This window comes from Carassius auratus, chromosome 18, assembly GCF_003368295.1.
Source record: "Carassius auratus strain Wakin chromosome 18, ASM336829v1, whole genome shotgun sequence".
NCBI classification, from domain to species: domain Eukaryota; kingdom Metazoa; phylum Chordata; class Actinopteri; order Cypriniformes; family Cyprinidae; genus Carassius; species Carassius auratus.
Window position 1 is genome coordinate 10,001,755 of NC_039260.1, and position 15,610 is coordinate 10,017,364.

Genomic DNA, 15,610 nt, shown 5'->3' on the forward strand with positions numbered 1-15,610 from the left:
TGATTCACTTCTTGTTTAATACCATTGCGTTTACACAGTTACATTTCCACTGTAACAGATTTTTAGGATTGTGTAGAATGTTGTGGGAGAAAGAATGGAATCTTACAACAGAATTACTGTTCCTCCGTTGTTTGGATGTCCTGCATTGAGATGCCTCTTGGTCTTTAAATAAATGTTTTTTGAATGTAAATGCCTCAGATCAATCTCTTTAATCTGCCCAGTAAAATTCTGCCACAACCATTTATCTTTATAGTTCATACTATTTAAATTATTTAAGCCATAAAGAGGGAAATCTTTAAGAATAAATAATAAAATAAAAAAGTAAAAAAAAAAAAAAAAAGTTATACATATATATGTATTTCACTTTGACTCACTACTCCAATTTTAGGTCATGACATCCTGATTTTGTTTGCTTACCAAAGGTCTGTTTGTATTTGTGAAGAAATAGATTTTGGAGCACTGCTAGCTGGAAGGGCCTTGGTTTATGTAATAAATCTATCTATCTATCTATCTATATATCTATATATCTATCTATATATATATATACATACATATAAAAAATTATAATCCAAAGCATTTCATAAAAGTCAATTTCAGTTTCAATTTGGCTTACAATGAAGTGAACAGGAACAGACAACAGGTGCATCCTGATTGTTCTTTTTAATAATTAAGTGAAATGTAAAATTTATAAATATATATAAATATACAAATATATAAATATATAAAATGTAGGTTTTTATGTCAAATTAAGTGCCCCAATTTTCAATATTCAGCATGTACACTCCAATATACACAACGTACAGATACAATGAATCGTACGCCCTATACAGTACAATGCAATACAAATAAATAAATAAATAGATAAATGTTGTTAATAGATCTATTCATTCTGTATATTATACACATATATTTGTAGACACACCCAATATACAACACATAGCAAAACATAAACAGAAATCAAGTACTACAAAAACAACAAAAATAACAACAACAACAACGTATTTTCTCAACAGTGCAACGGTTTCCATTATGCCCTGGGCTGATTCATTAGTGTTGCGTAAGCAGTGTGTGAGCCAACTTTACATATTGTGTGTTACCTCAGTAACAGAAGTGGTCTGGAACAGCTATACCAAAAGACCCTCATAAACACATAGCCTGAAAGTATCCATACATATACATACATATCATATCCCATATTTTAATCCCATATGGTGCGATAAACATAATGAATATTGGGTAACATTACCTCTACATTAATCCTTTGACCAGTTACTCATCTGCTATCCACGTTTGTCTTGTTGTTTGGATTATAACCTGTGTTGCATTATTCTGATTTATGACAGCCATTAAATTTAATTATTAATTATAATTCCTTACAATTTCAGTTAGACTTTTACAGTAAAAATAACATGCATTTCAGCTCATTATGCATTTACATATTCAGAATTCGTGCTCTGCATTTAACCCATCCAAAGTGCGTGCACGTGCACACACACACACACACACACATATACACACACACACACCATCCCATCCTGTCAGAGACCAAGCAAAAAAAACAGGGTTTATCTTTTAACAGACCTACAAGATTTGATACTCAATTTGCATTCTGCTCTTTGTAACAATATTCCACTGGAGGTGAGTTTAAGAACCCATGTGCAGTTTTATTTAAGTCCAAAAGTGACATCCAAAATACAAACATGAACCCACCAACAGAAGATTACAAGGACAATACTTACAAGAGACAATGGCAACATAAGGGCTATAAATACAAAACAAAAAGGGTCACATGACACAAACCAACCAAGCAATGAGAACTAAAGCACATGACTTAAGCAACCAATAACAAAGGAGAACAAAAACTACAAGACCAGAGAATAAACCAATCAGAACAAGACACATAGAACAGAGGAACCAACAGCAGGGATACATGAGGGCAAGGAAACCACATGACTAACCAGGAACCAGGACTAAACTACAAAATAAAAAACATGAAAACATGAACATGAAACAAAACCGAAAACCAGGATGACATAAACACCCCCCTCCTCCCCCCCAGGGCAGCTCCAGATGCCCTAACGTAACGCTCAACCCAAACAAAACCCAAAAAGTCCAGGAGGGTAGTGGAGCGGAGGTGGAACTGGGGGAGGGATGTGGGACCAGGCCCATGCAGAGGAACAGGACCTGAGTCATGGCATGGCAGAGGAACAGGACTGTGGAACAATGGTGGACCATGGTGCAATTGCAGACCTTTGCAGTGGAGCCATGGTGGATCTGGGCCATGAAACAGAGGCAGGTCTAGACTGTGGAACAGTGGAAGGCAGGGTGGAGTTGATGACCACTTCAGTGGAGCCAATGGTTCAGAGAACCACCATCAGGCAAGACTGGAACAGAGAGCACAGAGAGGTCAACAATGGCCTCTGCGGCCGTAACAGGACAGGTAGAAAGTTCAGAGATGGTATGTTGGCCATGATGAGACAAACAGAGATTTAATGGACAGCCTCCATGGCAATGACAGTACAGGCAAAGAGTTCACTGATGGCCTACTTGGCTGTGACAGGGCAGACTGTGAGTTCAGAAGTGGGCACCACTGCGTCGGGAGGTTCTGCCAACAAGCTGCCAACTCTGGAGACACTGGAGCAGATTCATGGACAGGAGAGGCATCTGGGGCAGACTCATGGACAGGAGAGGTCTCTGGGGCAGACTCATGAACAGGAGAGGCATCTCGGGTAGACTCATGAACAGGAAAGGCATCTGGGGTAGTCTCATGAACAGGGGAGCCATCTTGGGTAGACTCGTGAACAGGAGAGGCATCTGGGGCAGACTCGTGAACAGGAGAGGCATCTGGGGCAGACTCATGAACAGAAGATGCATCTGGGGCAGACTCACGGACAGGAGATGTCTCTGGAGTGCAGTGTGCAGCTCAAGCACTCAAAATGGCAACAGAAGACTTAAGAGTGTTAAGAATGTGAGGCTGGGAGCCTAGAGGCCTGTGGGATACCAGCCCCTCACACTGACATCAGAGGTGGATCTATCACACTGGCAATCCGTGTCATCAGTCCTGCCCCAAGCTCTGCATTTGCAGGACATGATGGGTTGAGACTCTGGAGTGGCAGCCATGACATTACAAATTTCTGACGTGAAAGCAATGGTGTGGCGAGGCGCAGGTGTGGTAGTAATCTTGGCTGTGGACTCCGGAGTGGCAGCCATCTTGTGAAAAGACTCTAGGCTAGTGAGTAGGCCCTGGCTTGGCCAACATGACATTAGCAGGTCCACGAATAGCAGGCATGACGTGAGCAGGCCCTGTAGATTCTGGCGTGAAGTGTGCAGGGTCTGGCTTGGAAGACATGACGTGAACAACTCCAGATGTGATGGTTGGAACATGGAAGCTCTCTGGTGCGGTGAGTACTGTAGGACTGCAGGGTTCCCCAATATATTTAGCCAGAGTCCAGTGAGGAGTGTGAAGTGGTATGAACTGAGATATTTCCTTTGTGATGCCAAAACAGAACATTTCTTTAAGTGCCACATCATTAAAGTCTGTTAAATGGCACTGTCCACAAAAGTCCTCCACATAATCCTCAACCGTCAGACTTTTCAGAAGAGAGCAAGCATATTTCTCATGGAATCCAAGGTCCTAGAATCTTGTAGGAAGGGTGTAGAAGCTCATAGCCCAAGTTGCTTGAAGTCAAGTGTCTGTGTTGTTAAGTTTCCACAGTCTGTGATGATTTTCGGTGCAATGTCATCTGCTGGTGTTGGTCAACTGTGTTTTTTGAAAACCAAACTGCACCCGTTTACCAAAATTGTTTGGAGCACTTCATACTTCCTTCTGCTGACCAGCTTCTTGAAGAAGCTGATTTAATTTTCCAGCAGGATTTGGCACCTGCCCACACTGCCAAAAGCACCAAAGGTTGGTTAAATGACCAGGTGTTGGTGTGCTTGACTGGCTCACCAGACCTGAAGCCCACAGAGAATCTATAGGGTATTGTCATGAGGAAAATGATAAACAAGAAACCAAAAAATGCAGATGAGCTGAAGGCCACAGTCAAAGAAACCTGGGCTTCCATCCCACCTCAGAAGTGCCATAAACTGATCACCTCCATGTCACGCTGAATTGAGGCAGTTATTAAAACAAAAGGAGCCCCTACCAAATATTGAGTACATGTACAGTAAACGAACATACTTTCCAGAAGGCCAACAATTCACTAAAAATGTTTTTTTTTTTATTATTATTATTATTTTTTTATTGGTCTTATGAAGTATTCTAATTTGTTGTGAATTGGTGGGTTTTTGTTAAATGTGAGCCAAAATCATCACAATTAAAAGAACCAAAGACAAACTATTTCAGTCTGTGTGCATTTAATTCACATCTTTCACAGTTTGAGTTGAATTACTGAAATAAATGAACTTTTCCACAACATTCTAATTTATTGAGATGCACCTGTAGAAGTCTATTTCAATTCGTCTTGCAACATAGTGAAGATTGAATAGAAACATAATAATAAAAAAAAACTTTTTAATTAGCCTGACTTCCATGTGATGCTAAAATACTTTCATGTCAAATTACGTGCCTCAATTTCCAATATTCAGTGTTTTTGTAAAAGTCTATGTACAGTGTACAAATATAATTGTAGAATGAAAGGTGTGCTCAATACAATACAAAACAAAATGACATCAAGTGTTTAAATAGGTGTGTTCACACTAGTTTAATATGCAAATATATAAAAGACACCCAATACATTTACATTTAGCAGACACTTTTATCCAAAGTGACTTACAAATGAGGATAATGGAAGCAAACAAAATCGACAAAAGAGCAATGATATGCAAGTGTTACAGTATTACAAGTCTCAGTTAGCATAATGCAGTACACGTAGCAAGATTTTTTAATAAATAAAAAGAAAGCTTAAAAAAAAAGAATAGTTAAAGAATAGCGCAAGCTAGTGTTAGAGACTTTTTTTTTTTGTTAATTGTATAATAATTAAAAAAAGAAAACCGATAGAATACAAAAAGTAACAAATAGTAACATTTAACATATACAATTGGTAACACATTAACAGAAATCAAGTTCTGCAACAACAAAAATCTTATTGGCCCCAAACTTCTCAATGACACGTTAACCTAAAAGTTAAATAATAATAAATTTTTGGTTAATGATGAACTTATCTAGGTGCTAACATTCTTCCCTTATAATAATAAAGGGTGCAGTAAAACGTGAATTTAAGTGAGGTAAAATGTCCTTGAAATTTATAAACCCTGCTGGGTTCTTAAAAAACAAGTAATATTTGTGGTTTTGAACAAAAGCGACAAAGAAGGAATGCATTCCTCCCTTTCAAGGCCCCAGATTTCTCATGCTCACCCTTTCCCCCCTAATCCCATCATGACTTTCATTAACAGATTGTGGGAAGAACAGTCTTGAAGACGGAGATGTAATGCCTGGGAATGGCCTTAAGCAGCCGAGATGCTGTAACATCTGTTCAGCCCTGCTCATAATATGAGTCAAAAATGTCATGACGTCTGCCTTAATTCACTATCTACTTGTCTACAAAAAGACTGAAACAGTGACTCAGGAGTAACTTCAAACAAACAAACTGGAGACAGGCCAAATCAAATAATGTGCCACTGAGACGCTCATCTGTTTAAATGGTAATGTAGGTTTGTTCTCCTTCCAAACGCTGTTATCTTAGCATCATGCTAATTATGCAGCCTTCTCAAGTGCTGAGTCTGGCTTTGCAATTTTAGCAGTGAGCCAGTGGGGCTTCAGTGGGCTGGAACTGATGATTGATGTGTGCAACATTTGCAGTGCTGCAGCATCTGTGAGACATCCTTCTTATTATAGTCGCATTCAGTGTGGAGACAGATGAGGGGAAAGAAATCTTATCACATGCTTGTTCTGTTCAATCCAAAATGGTGACAGGCTACTGTCAGTTAAATATTCAAATATGCATTGCAGACTTGCTGAATCACATTTGTATGGATGTGCTTATTTATCTCTATTTCAGTTGGTCAAACTCTAACCCTGATCTGTTAGAATTGTGGTGGGGCATTAGTATGATATTATTACAAGTATATATATATGAACTCTATATATGTACCCTACATATGTACCCTAAAACAACAAAGTGACTTCTGTCAGATAGGGAGAAGAAGAAAAAAAAAGAAGAAAAAAGAGAGAAGCTTCATTAATCATTAATAGTGTTATAGAGCCATCTTGTGGATACATTTGGTACCTTGTCATTGGAAAACTCAACAATAATCCAGCTGATTTAGTATGTTTTTAAACGCCGAAAACAAGCAGTGTCTGTGAAGGGCATGCTTCAGATGAAGAAACATGATGTGGGTTGAAAAGGAAGAAAAATCAAGATAAATATCGCCTTTGAATTGAATGTTTTATTGTGCATCATTGCCGAACATCTCTAAATTAAACAAAGAATGTAAATACATCTGATTTGGTTTTAGAGTACAATGAATGGCAGCAATGAAATTAACTTAGCAAGATAAAATAGTCAGCCATATTACAAAAATGTTTTAGATTTCCACCATATGATGCTATTAACAGTTCATTGTTTGAGATGACACAAATGTTCCTGTGCTGATGTTCTGTATACAATAACAACTTTATACATGTATCTCCACTGTCAGATACATGTTGTATATTGTTAACTGAAAAAAGGCCTACTGGTGAGACTGGGTGTGAAAGTGAGTTTTAAGTCTACTAGGCCAGAAGTTTCCATAGTTAAAGAAACACAACCATATAAACTTATATCGCCTTTGTATGTGTTTTTAAACCCAATGAGCAACCAAATTTAACATTTTATTTTCTCGTCAGCGCACATTTCCTCATTCCAACCTGGAGCAGACACGAAAGTCGGATGTATGACTGGATCTAGAAGCGTCAATAAACACATGAGGTGTATTCAGATGAAGAGTAAATGCCACTTAGCGATTGGCTGTCGTAGTGATTGCATCATCAGCTTCCAGTGCTCATTTTCAAAGGTTTTGCCCTTTTTGATGTGGATGTGACCAATCAGATGTTTGGAAGACTTCTTAGAAGGCTGAACTTCATAAACGGACACTATAATGGTGCACTCCCTGATCTGTTGATCTGGCAACACAAAGGTCAGGACCTCATTGAACACAGTCACCTCCCGACGCTTCTTCTGTTCTGTCCTCTGATGTCGAAGTCTGCAGTGGTTGCAGGTAACGCTGGTTTTGGCATAGAGAGCTGCGATCAACAAACGGTTTAAAGATCATTTAAAAGTAATTTTACAAGATTCATTAAGCTTGGTTAATGTTAAAATGCAAATACACTTTTGTTAATGCCAGTGGAAGTTTGGAACTCTTTTTTGGAAGTGTTGGCATTGGCAACTTTTACGAACCATGCGCCTCAGCATTCGGTGAACCTACTTTGAGACTTTATGTTGTCTTTGAGTTGCTGCTGTTCCTAAACACATCCGCTTTCCAATAATACCACTAACAGTTGACTGTGGTATATCTAGCACTGATGAGATTTCTCAAACACGACTTACTGCAAAGACAGCATCCAATCACCAGTACCACACTTGAGCTTTCAAATACAGACTAGGTGATTTTCACCTGTGGCAATGGGTTTGATTGAAACACTTTAATTCAATAATTAATAGGTGTGTCCCAAATGATCTGTCCATATATATATAAATAAGTGTTATAGAATAAAAAACAGTGCAGTTTATTTCAAGTTCATTTATGTATAAGTATACACTCATTATTCCTCACCTCTTTCAGTTTTATTGGGATGACATACTGTGTGGATCTTCAGCACCCCCACCTCCAGCCTCTGAGATGTAGGCATGTATTTCAGAGAGAGCAGTGCCTCACCAACCATATCCTACACAGAAATTGCACCGATTGTTTTTCATCTCATAATTTCCTATTTGTTATACCTGGATCAAACTTACTTTCTTGGGTACCTGCAAATCCTCTCTTAACTCCAGGGGATATGAGAGCTTCAGGCTGTTCAGGGGAGCACGGGCCTCTCCTAGAATTCCATGTCTTGAGTATTTATCAAAATCCCGAACCTAAAGGATACAATCTAAAGTGAAGTGACTTGGTTACAATAAAATAAGATGCTAGGCCTGTTACATACCTCAAATCTAACAGTGACTCTTGGTACTTCCTCTTCAGCCAGGGTGCAAGAGAACTGATCCCCAAACACGGGACTGCAGCTCTTCTTCACTAGACGTGTCTGCCATTCGTCCAGAACACACTGCATTGAACTCTGCTCCTCATCCTCTCTTTCTGCCCACAACAACCGCACCCAAACGAACGGGTCCACACTATGGCTGAAGTCTCGCTTGGCTAGATCCTGGGCGTCCAGTACCGTCACCACCAGTTTGGACTGCAGCTGATCGTAGAACAGTGAAAAGCGCAGAGATCCCTGGATGTTCTCCTCTTCCAGATCGGCCATGCTAGCTAGATCTAAACTACTGCCCAGGTTAGTGCAAGAGATGCCAGGGGACAGTCTGTGGCTCAGTTCCTCATAATGAACCTCCATCTGATGGACAGAGAGTGTATCTGGTCTAATTTTCTGGTTATAATACACACATGTGGTTGGCAACCAAAGCCAAGCATCTTTGAAACATGTTTTTGATGTATTTTGTTTGGTCAGAGCAAGCAAAAACTAAGGAAGCAAAATGCAAAATGGATGCATTCCGGGTTATGAAGATAATGGTGTATGCCAAGGAATCTTACCTTAGGATCATTTGTTTGTGTAGCATACTGAAAGCCTCCGCTCCTGGTTGACAGGATATCTGCTAACAAAATATTCACTGGAATCTATTAGATGTGTTGATAGATGTTCTGCATAAACCTCATTAGCATGTCTTCCATAACTTTTTATTTGATACACTGTTCAAAGGTTTGGGGTCATTAAGATCTTTAATGTTTTTGAAAGAAGTCTCTTACCAAGGTTAATTATTTATTTATCACAAATACAGTAAAAACAGTAATATTCCATTCTTTAGTGTCACAAGATCCTTTGGAAATCATACTTTAATCATACTGATTTGGTGTTTATCAATATTTTTGTGGAAACCATAATACCTTTTATTTATTTGATGAATAGAAAATTCAAAAGAACAATGTATTTGAAAAAAAAAATGATCCTTTGTAACATTATAAATGCCTTTAGTGTCCCATCTGATCTACTTTTTTAAATATTAATATTATGTACTAATCTTGTGTAATATTAGGTCAAATATAAAAATCAATCATTCTCATTTGCATGAGAACTTACCAGGTCTTTGTGAAACAGGAAAGCGTGTACAGTAGTGGTAAATCTGCCATATCAAAAGGCAGAGGGCTATAAGGAAAAGGACAACAGATACGCCCAAAATACTATATTCCAATTCCTCTGAGAATGACAGCAGAATTTCTCTGAAGGACAGACCCAAAACGGGAAAGAAAATCATGTCTTTCTGCAATCTACAGGCCTGGAAATAAAGAAAATAAGTTACTTTTGTTGGAGTTATTGATATTGGTTTATATTCATATTTATCCAGACAAGAATCAGACTTATATAATCCTGTATATACTGTTAGTAATATAGTATTTGACATGATATATAAAGTAAAAAAAGTATTTTTATGTTTCGTCTGTTTTGAGGTTCTGTTAAGGGAAAGACAAGGCTTCTGTTTACTAAATGCATTTTAAAAAGGAAAGCACTTATAAAAGAACAAAAGGCACGAATCCTACCTTTTCAAGCTTTAAGTTTCCTCCATTAGTTCCATTTTGCGAATAAACTACGATCGGAGCGGATCCATACTGAGACACAGTTGACAGTCAGTGATCACCTGACGGATGATCAGCAAACACAAGGGCAAACCTGTTTGATCACTTGTTCATTCAGGCTTCATTTGTGCTACTTTCTTGAATCGACAGCTGAAGCATAAGATGGATACAACGTGTTTCATGTAGAACTTAAATACTACACTGTGCAAATTCAATGGCCAGTTTATCACTGCCAGTATCCAAAATAGCCACAGCATGTGAGATTAGATAATTGCTTATGGAAAAGAGTATCAGTTTTGTATATGGGACAACCTCCATATGCCTCTTGTACTGTATAATTATATGAAAAAAAAACTGTATATGATTATATAATATAATAAAAACAGTAGATGGATTGTTATGATGCATAACTGTTCTGTGCAATGAGATACAGCAAAACATAAAGATATGGACTAAGCTGAACTGTGTGTATGTGCATGTGTTTATAGGAAAACAGTTATGTTTTCAAATTTGTGTATAACTATTATGCCACCAAGTGATCAGAATATTCAGAGATGTTCCAGAATACAGCTTTATTCATACATATACAGTTTAATGATTTAACAATAATAGCAAACTTAGTACAATCTTTAATGTGAAAAGCCACATACAGCATTTTGATCCTTTACAAAGCTATAAATAAATAATAAATAGGCTAAAAGGTAGTTTTTGTTGTCCTTTTCTGAGGACTGTCATACCCTGCTTTATTTTATGATTATATCTTAAAATCTGATCTTCGAATGCCATTGTCAAAATAATCTAATTATGATCCTCTCTTATTGCGGTCACATTCACCATCCCAAATAATAAAATAACATTTTATAAGCAGGGATGATAAGAACAAGAATGTTGATTATTCAATATGTAAATATACAGTATTGTTCAAAATAATAGCAGTACAATGTGACTAACCAGAATAATCAAGGTTTTTAGTATATTTTTTATTGCTACGTGGCAAACAAGTTACCAGTAGGTTCAGTAGATTGTCAGAAAACAAACAAGACCCAGCATTCATGATATGCACGCTCTTAAGGCTGTGCAATTGGGCAATTAGTTGAAAGGGGTGTGTTCAAAAAAATAGCAGTGTCTACCTTTGACTGTACAAACTCAAAACTATTTTGTACAAACATTTTTTTTTTTCTGGGATTTAGCAATCCTGTGAATCACTAAACTAATATTTAGTTGTATGACCACAGTTTTTTAAAACTGCTTGACATCTGTGTGGCATGGAGTCAACCAACTTGTGGCACCTCTCAGCTGTTATTCCACTCCATGATTCTTTAACAACATTCCACAATTCATTCACATTTCTTGGTTTTGCTTCAGAAACAGCATTTTTGATATCACCCCACAAGTTCTCAATTGGATTAAGGTCTGGAGATTGGGCTGGCCACTCCATAACATTAATTTTGTTGGTTTGGAACCGAGACTTTGCCCGTTTACTAGTGTGTTTTGGGTCATTGTCTTGTTGAAACAACCATTTCAAGGGCATGTCCTCTTCAACATAGGGCAACATGACCTCTTCAAGTATTTTAACATATGCAAACTGATCCATGATCCCTGGTATGCGATAAATAGGCCCAACACCATAGTAGGAGAAACATGCCCATATCATGATGCTTGCACCTCCATGCTTCACTGTCTTCACTGTGTACTGTGGCTTGAATTCAGAGTTTGGGGGTCGTCTCACAAACTGCCTGTGGCCCTTGGACCCAAAAAGAACAATTTTACTCTCATCAGTCCACAAAATGTTCCTCCATTTCTCTTTAGGCCAGTTGATGTGTTCTTTGGCAAATTGTAACCTCTTCTGCACATGCCTTTTTTTTAACAGAGGGACTTTGCGGGGGATTCTTGAAAATAGATTAGCTTCACACAGACGTCTTCTAACTGTCACAGTACTTACAGGTAACTCCAGACTGTCTTTGATCATCCTGGAGGTGATCATTGGCTGAGCCTTTGCCATTCTGGTTATTCTTCTATCCATTTTGATGGTTGTCTTCCGTTTTCTTCCACGTCTCTCTGGTTTTGCTCTCCATTTTAAGGCATTGGAGATCATTTTAGCTGAACAGCCTATCATTTTTTGCACCTCTTTATAGGTTTTCCCCTCTCTAATCCACTTTTTAATCAAAGTACGCTGTTCTTCTGAACAATGTCTTGAACGACCCATTTTCCTCAGCTTTCAAATGCATGTTCAACAAGTGTTGGCTTCATCCTTAAATAGGGGCCACCTGATTCACACCTGTTTCTTCACAAAATTGATGACCTCAGTGATTGAATGCCACACTGCTATTTTTTTGAACACACCCCTTTCAACTAATTGCCCAATTGCACAGCCTTAAGAGCGTGCATATCATGAATGCTGGGTCTCATTTGTTTTCTGAGAATCTACTGAACCTACTGGTAACTTGTTTGCCACGTAGCAATAAAAAAATATACGAAAAACCTTGATATTCTGGTTAGTCACATTGTACTGCTATTATTTTGAACAATACTGTACATACATGTATAGCAAAACAAAAATAAAGCCTCTTTTTCCTCGCATCTGAAAACATCTGCAGCATCACCAGGGTAGTTGTTCACCAGTATAGTGAAGAAATGACCCATGATCCTTTTCAGTCAAACCACCAATCACAGACAACACACAGGAAATGCTTTCCTCAGGGCTCAGTGGTGCCTGGAAACGAAACAATCCACAAACCACAAGAGTCTGTCTCTCTTTTTAGAAGTTTTGTAACCTTTTGCTGAGCCGATAGCCGTGATAAAGAACAGATAGAAGAAAGAGACTCACTTCAGGTCCACCCATATCAGTGCGTACCCAGCCTGGGTGCAGAGCCATACACAGGATCCCATCTGCCTCCAGGTCCACTGCCAAGCATCTGGTGACCATGTTCAGTGCACTCTGATGCAAATCAAGTGCATCTCAATTTCTCAACTCGTATATCCACAGACATACTTTATTCTTCAATACAGAAAAATCTGAAAGCCTGTTTTCACCACAAAATCAAAAAAGCAATTGCAATTGCAATCTCACAGTTCAGGAGAAGTGAGAATTGCAAATACACAAGCAATTCAGATTTTTTCTTGCAATCGCAAGTTTGCATCTTGTAATTCTGACTTTTTAAAAAGAAATAGTGAGAAAAAGGCCAGAATTGTGAGGTACATACTCCGAGATCTCAGAAAAAAAGTCTAAATTGTAAGATACTACTCCAGATAAAAATTCTTTCATTGTGGAAACGGGCTTCCATAGAAAACTGTGCTTCAACAAAAGAATTAAAGCGATAGTTCATAAATGAAAATTCTGTCATCAATTACTCACCCTCATGTCGTTCCAAAGCCATAACACCTTTGTTCATCTTTGAAACACAAATTAAAGTATTTTTGATGAAATCCTGGACCTTTCTGACCCTACATAGACAGGTAGTAAGGACATTGTTAAAACAGTCCATGTGACGACAGTGTTTCAACCATATTTTTATGAAGCAATGAGAATACTTTTTGTGTGCAAAGAAAACTAAAATAACTTTTTTCAACCATTTATTCTCTTTTGGTCAGTCCACCAACACTCACAAGTGTACCGAACACAATACAAAAAGTGACTTGACTACAAAAAGTAATCTTGTAGCTTCGTAAAATAAGGTTGAATTACTGATGTTACATGGACTATTTTATCAATGTCCTTACTACCTTTCTGAGCCTTGAACATAGTTGAGTTGCTGTGTCTCAGATTTCATCAAAAATATCTTAATTTGTGTTCCGAAGATGAATGAAGGTCTTATGGGTTTAGAACAACAAGAAGGTGAGTAATTAATGAGAGAATTTTCCTTTTTGGGTGAACTATCCCTATAAATGTTCATGAATATCCAAATTGACTTATAGGAACACTATCACAAACCTTTGATGTTCTGTATGGGTACCATTTGAAGGTGTTGGCACGATCACCCCAGTACAGCTCAACTGAACCCAGAAGAGACGTCATATTGATGACCGCTGCTCTGTGGATGCCCATCCCTGTCCCTGTGCCCTTTGCAGCTGCTCGCTTCAGCAGTGGGAGCATGGCCTGCATGACAAGTGCATTAAGTCAGAACATTTTCAGACGTTTGTGTTGAGAAGTAGATATGTGTGCATGTTGTGTCTGGATTTAATTTGAGAATTGAAACCTTGGTGATCATCAACGGGGCAACAGAGTTGGTATGGAAGTTTTCCAACATCTTGTGTGCGGTGACCGTCTCAAGGTTGGCAACTACATTAATTCCAGCATTGTTGATGAGACAGTTCAGACCTTCCTCATGAACAAGCCGTTCCACCTCAGATGCAGCTCTCTCTATACTCTCCTGACATGTAACATCTAGCAACAGAGACGTCCACAATTAGAGTCAGATAAACAAACTCTTATTTTCAAATACAGTTTCGTCTAGATCAGCAGTTCATAACTGGTGTCACCAGCCAAAAATGGGTAGCTAGTTCTTTTTTATTTTATTTATTTCCACAGAAACAAGAAAAACTAGGCATTACATTACGACATACATGCCCTCATACACTAAATCATTAAGAAAAAGATGTAAGGTAAAAGAAAATCTTACTCTTCCCCGTTTTCATTAGGTTTAAGACAGACACAGTTGTTGTTTATGCATTTATAAAACTACCAATTTTATGGTAGGTCATGGCAATATTTTTTCTTTAATTTAACCACTGAGAGAATTGAATTGAATTTTTAACATAAAAATGTGTGTGGTGTTAGCTCGCCACCTAATGTTCAATAAAAAAAATGGGTCAAGAAGCAAAACCAGCCGAGAACCTCTGATCCAGAATAGACTGTGCTTTAGTACTTACCCAGTTTAATAATGTGTATGTTTTGATGTTCTTCTGCCAACATTTGCAATTCCTATAAAACAAACAGGCCTTTTTAACTATTGTAAACTTTTTTTTTTCTTTTATAATTATTACACATGTGGCCTTTAGGTCCGCAAAATAATTAAACTACATGAAATATCTATTATTTTACAAATTATATCATCACTAAAAATATAAAAGTTAAATAATATGTAGCTATATTATCCTAAAATGTTCATGTTTAAATAATGCATGTTGAAAGTAATTCTCAACTACGCATGTGCAAATTCTCCTGTAGCTAAGATGACTATAAATGATCTGGGGCTCGTTTCTAATGTTTGTATAGAATTTCTAATGCAAATAGGTCTGCTACTGTCTGCTCACAGCATTACCTTGGCTCCATCTGGATTGCGAGCAGTAGCGATAATATTCCCGGGAGAGAAGCCTCCCGTTACCAGACTCTCAACTATCTGCAGCCCGAGGCCTCGACTGGCTCCGGTGACCATTAGGTTTGAACAGTTTTTAAACGCATGAGCCATTTTGTCACTTAATTTGAGTACACGAATTCAATTTCCTATCCTGAATGAGACAACAACAGCTTGTACCGTCACGTGATCCGGGAATCCGCTGTCTCCTTTGCGTCAGCACAGTCGACAATCCCCCTGTAGCTCCGCTTCACAAAACTTAAGTAGCTTTATTATAAAATACGATCATGTGACCCACAAAATCATGTTTACATAAGCAATTTTTTCCTCTAAAAAAATGGAACACTCTAGTTTTCGTTGAGTTCACCTTTATTCTTTTGTTCATTGTTTAAACAGAGTTTCTTTAGGAACCAATTAATTAGTTATACAAATTGTATATATATATATATATATATATGAACAATTTTTCTAAACTGAATAATCCTTACAATCATGGCATGTTCAACATTATCAACTTCCACGCACTAAACACATGAAGCTTTTTTTTTTTT

At 37.9% G+C, this 15,610-nt stretch overlaps 2 protein-coding genes across 5 annotated transcripts; both read right to left on the reverse strand.

Moving 5' to 3' along the window:
- Nucleotides 1-6,327: 6,327 nt before the first annotated feature.
- syt19 (synaptotagmin XIX) lies at nucleotides 6,328-10,329 on the reverse strand. 4 transcript variants are annotated; one of them, XM_026287537.1, is made up of 7 exons: nucleotides 9,730-10,329; nucleotides 9,272-9,467; nucleotides 8,728-8,789; nucleotides 8,123-8,530; nucleotides 7,935-8,054; nucleotides 7,753-7,864; nucleotides 6,331-7,222 (listed from the first exon to the last, which is right to left on the reverse strand). In XM_026287537.1, exons 2-7 carry the CDS (start codon nucleotides 9,444-9,446, stop codon nucleotides 6,915-6,917), a joined length of 1,185 nt encoding a protein of 394 aa, XP_026143322.1. In that variant the 5' UTR covers nucleotides 9,447-9,467; nucleotides 9,730-10,329; the 3' UTR covers nucleotides 6,331-6,914. The 4 variants fall into 4 exon arrangements, with proteins under 4 accessions (XP_026143320.1, XP_026143319.1, XP_026143318.1 ...); XM_026287535.1 differs by having other exon boundaries at nucleotides 6,328-7,222; nucleotides 7,947-8,054; nucleotides 9,272-10,329; XM_026287534.1 differs by having other exon boundaries at nucleotides 6,329-7,222; nucleotides 8,728-8,786; nucleotides 9,272-10,329.
- Nucleotides 10,330-10,454: 125 nt separating this feature from the next.
- On the reverse strand, nucleotides 10,455-15,387 carry LOC113118404 (C-factor). The gene is made up of 7 exons (XM_026287539.1): nucleotides 15,027-15,387; nucleotides 14,635-14,686; nucleotides 13,962-14,149; nucleotides 13,697-13,861; nucleotides 12,593-12,703; nucleotides 12,303-12,478; nucleotides 10,455-10,679 (listed from the first exon to the last, which is right to left on the reverse strand). Exons 1-6 carry the CDS (start codon nucleotides 15,171-15,173, stop codon nucleotides 12,365-12,367), a joined length of 777 nt encoding a protein of 258 aa, XP_026143324.1. The 5' UTR covers nucleotides 15,174-15,387; the 3' UTR covers nucleotides 10,455-10,679; nucleotides 12,303-12,364.
- Between the last annotated feature and the right edge of the window lie 223 nt (nucleotides 15,388-15,610).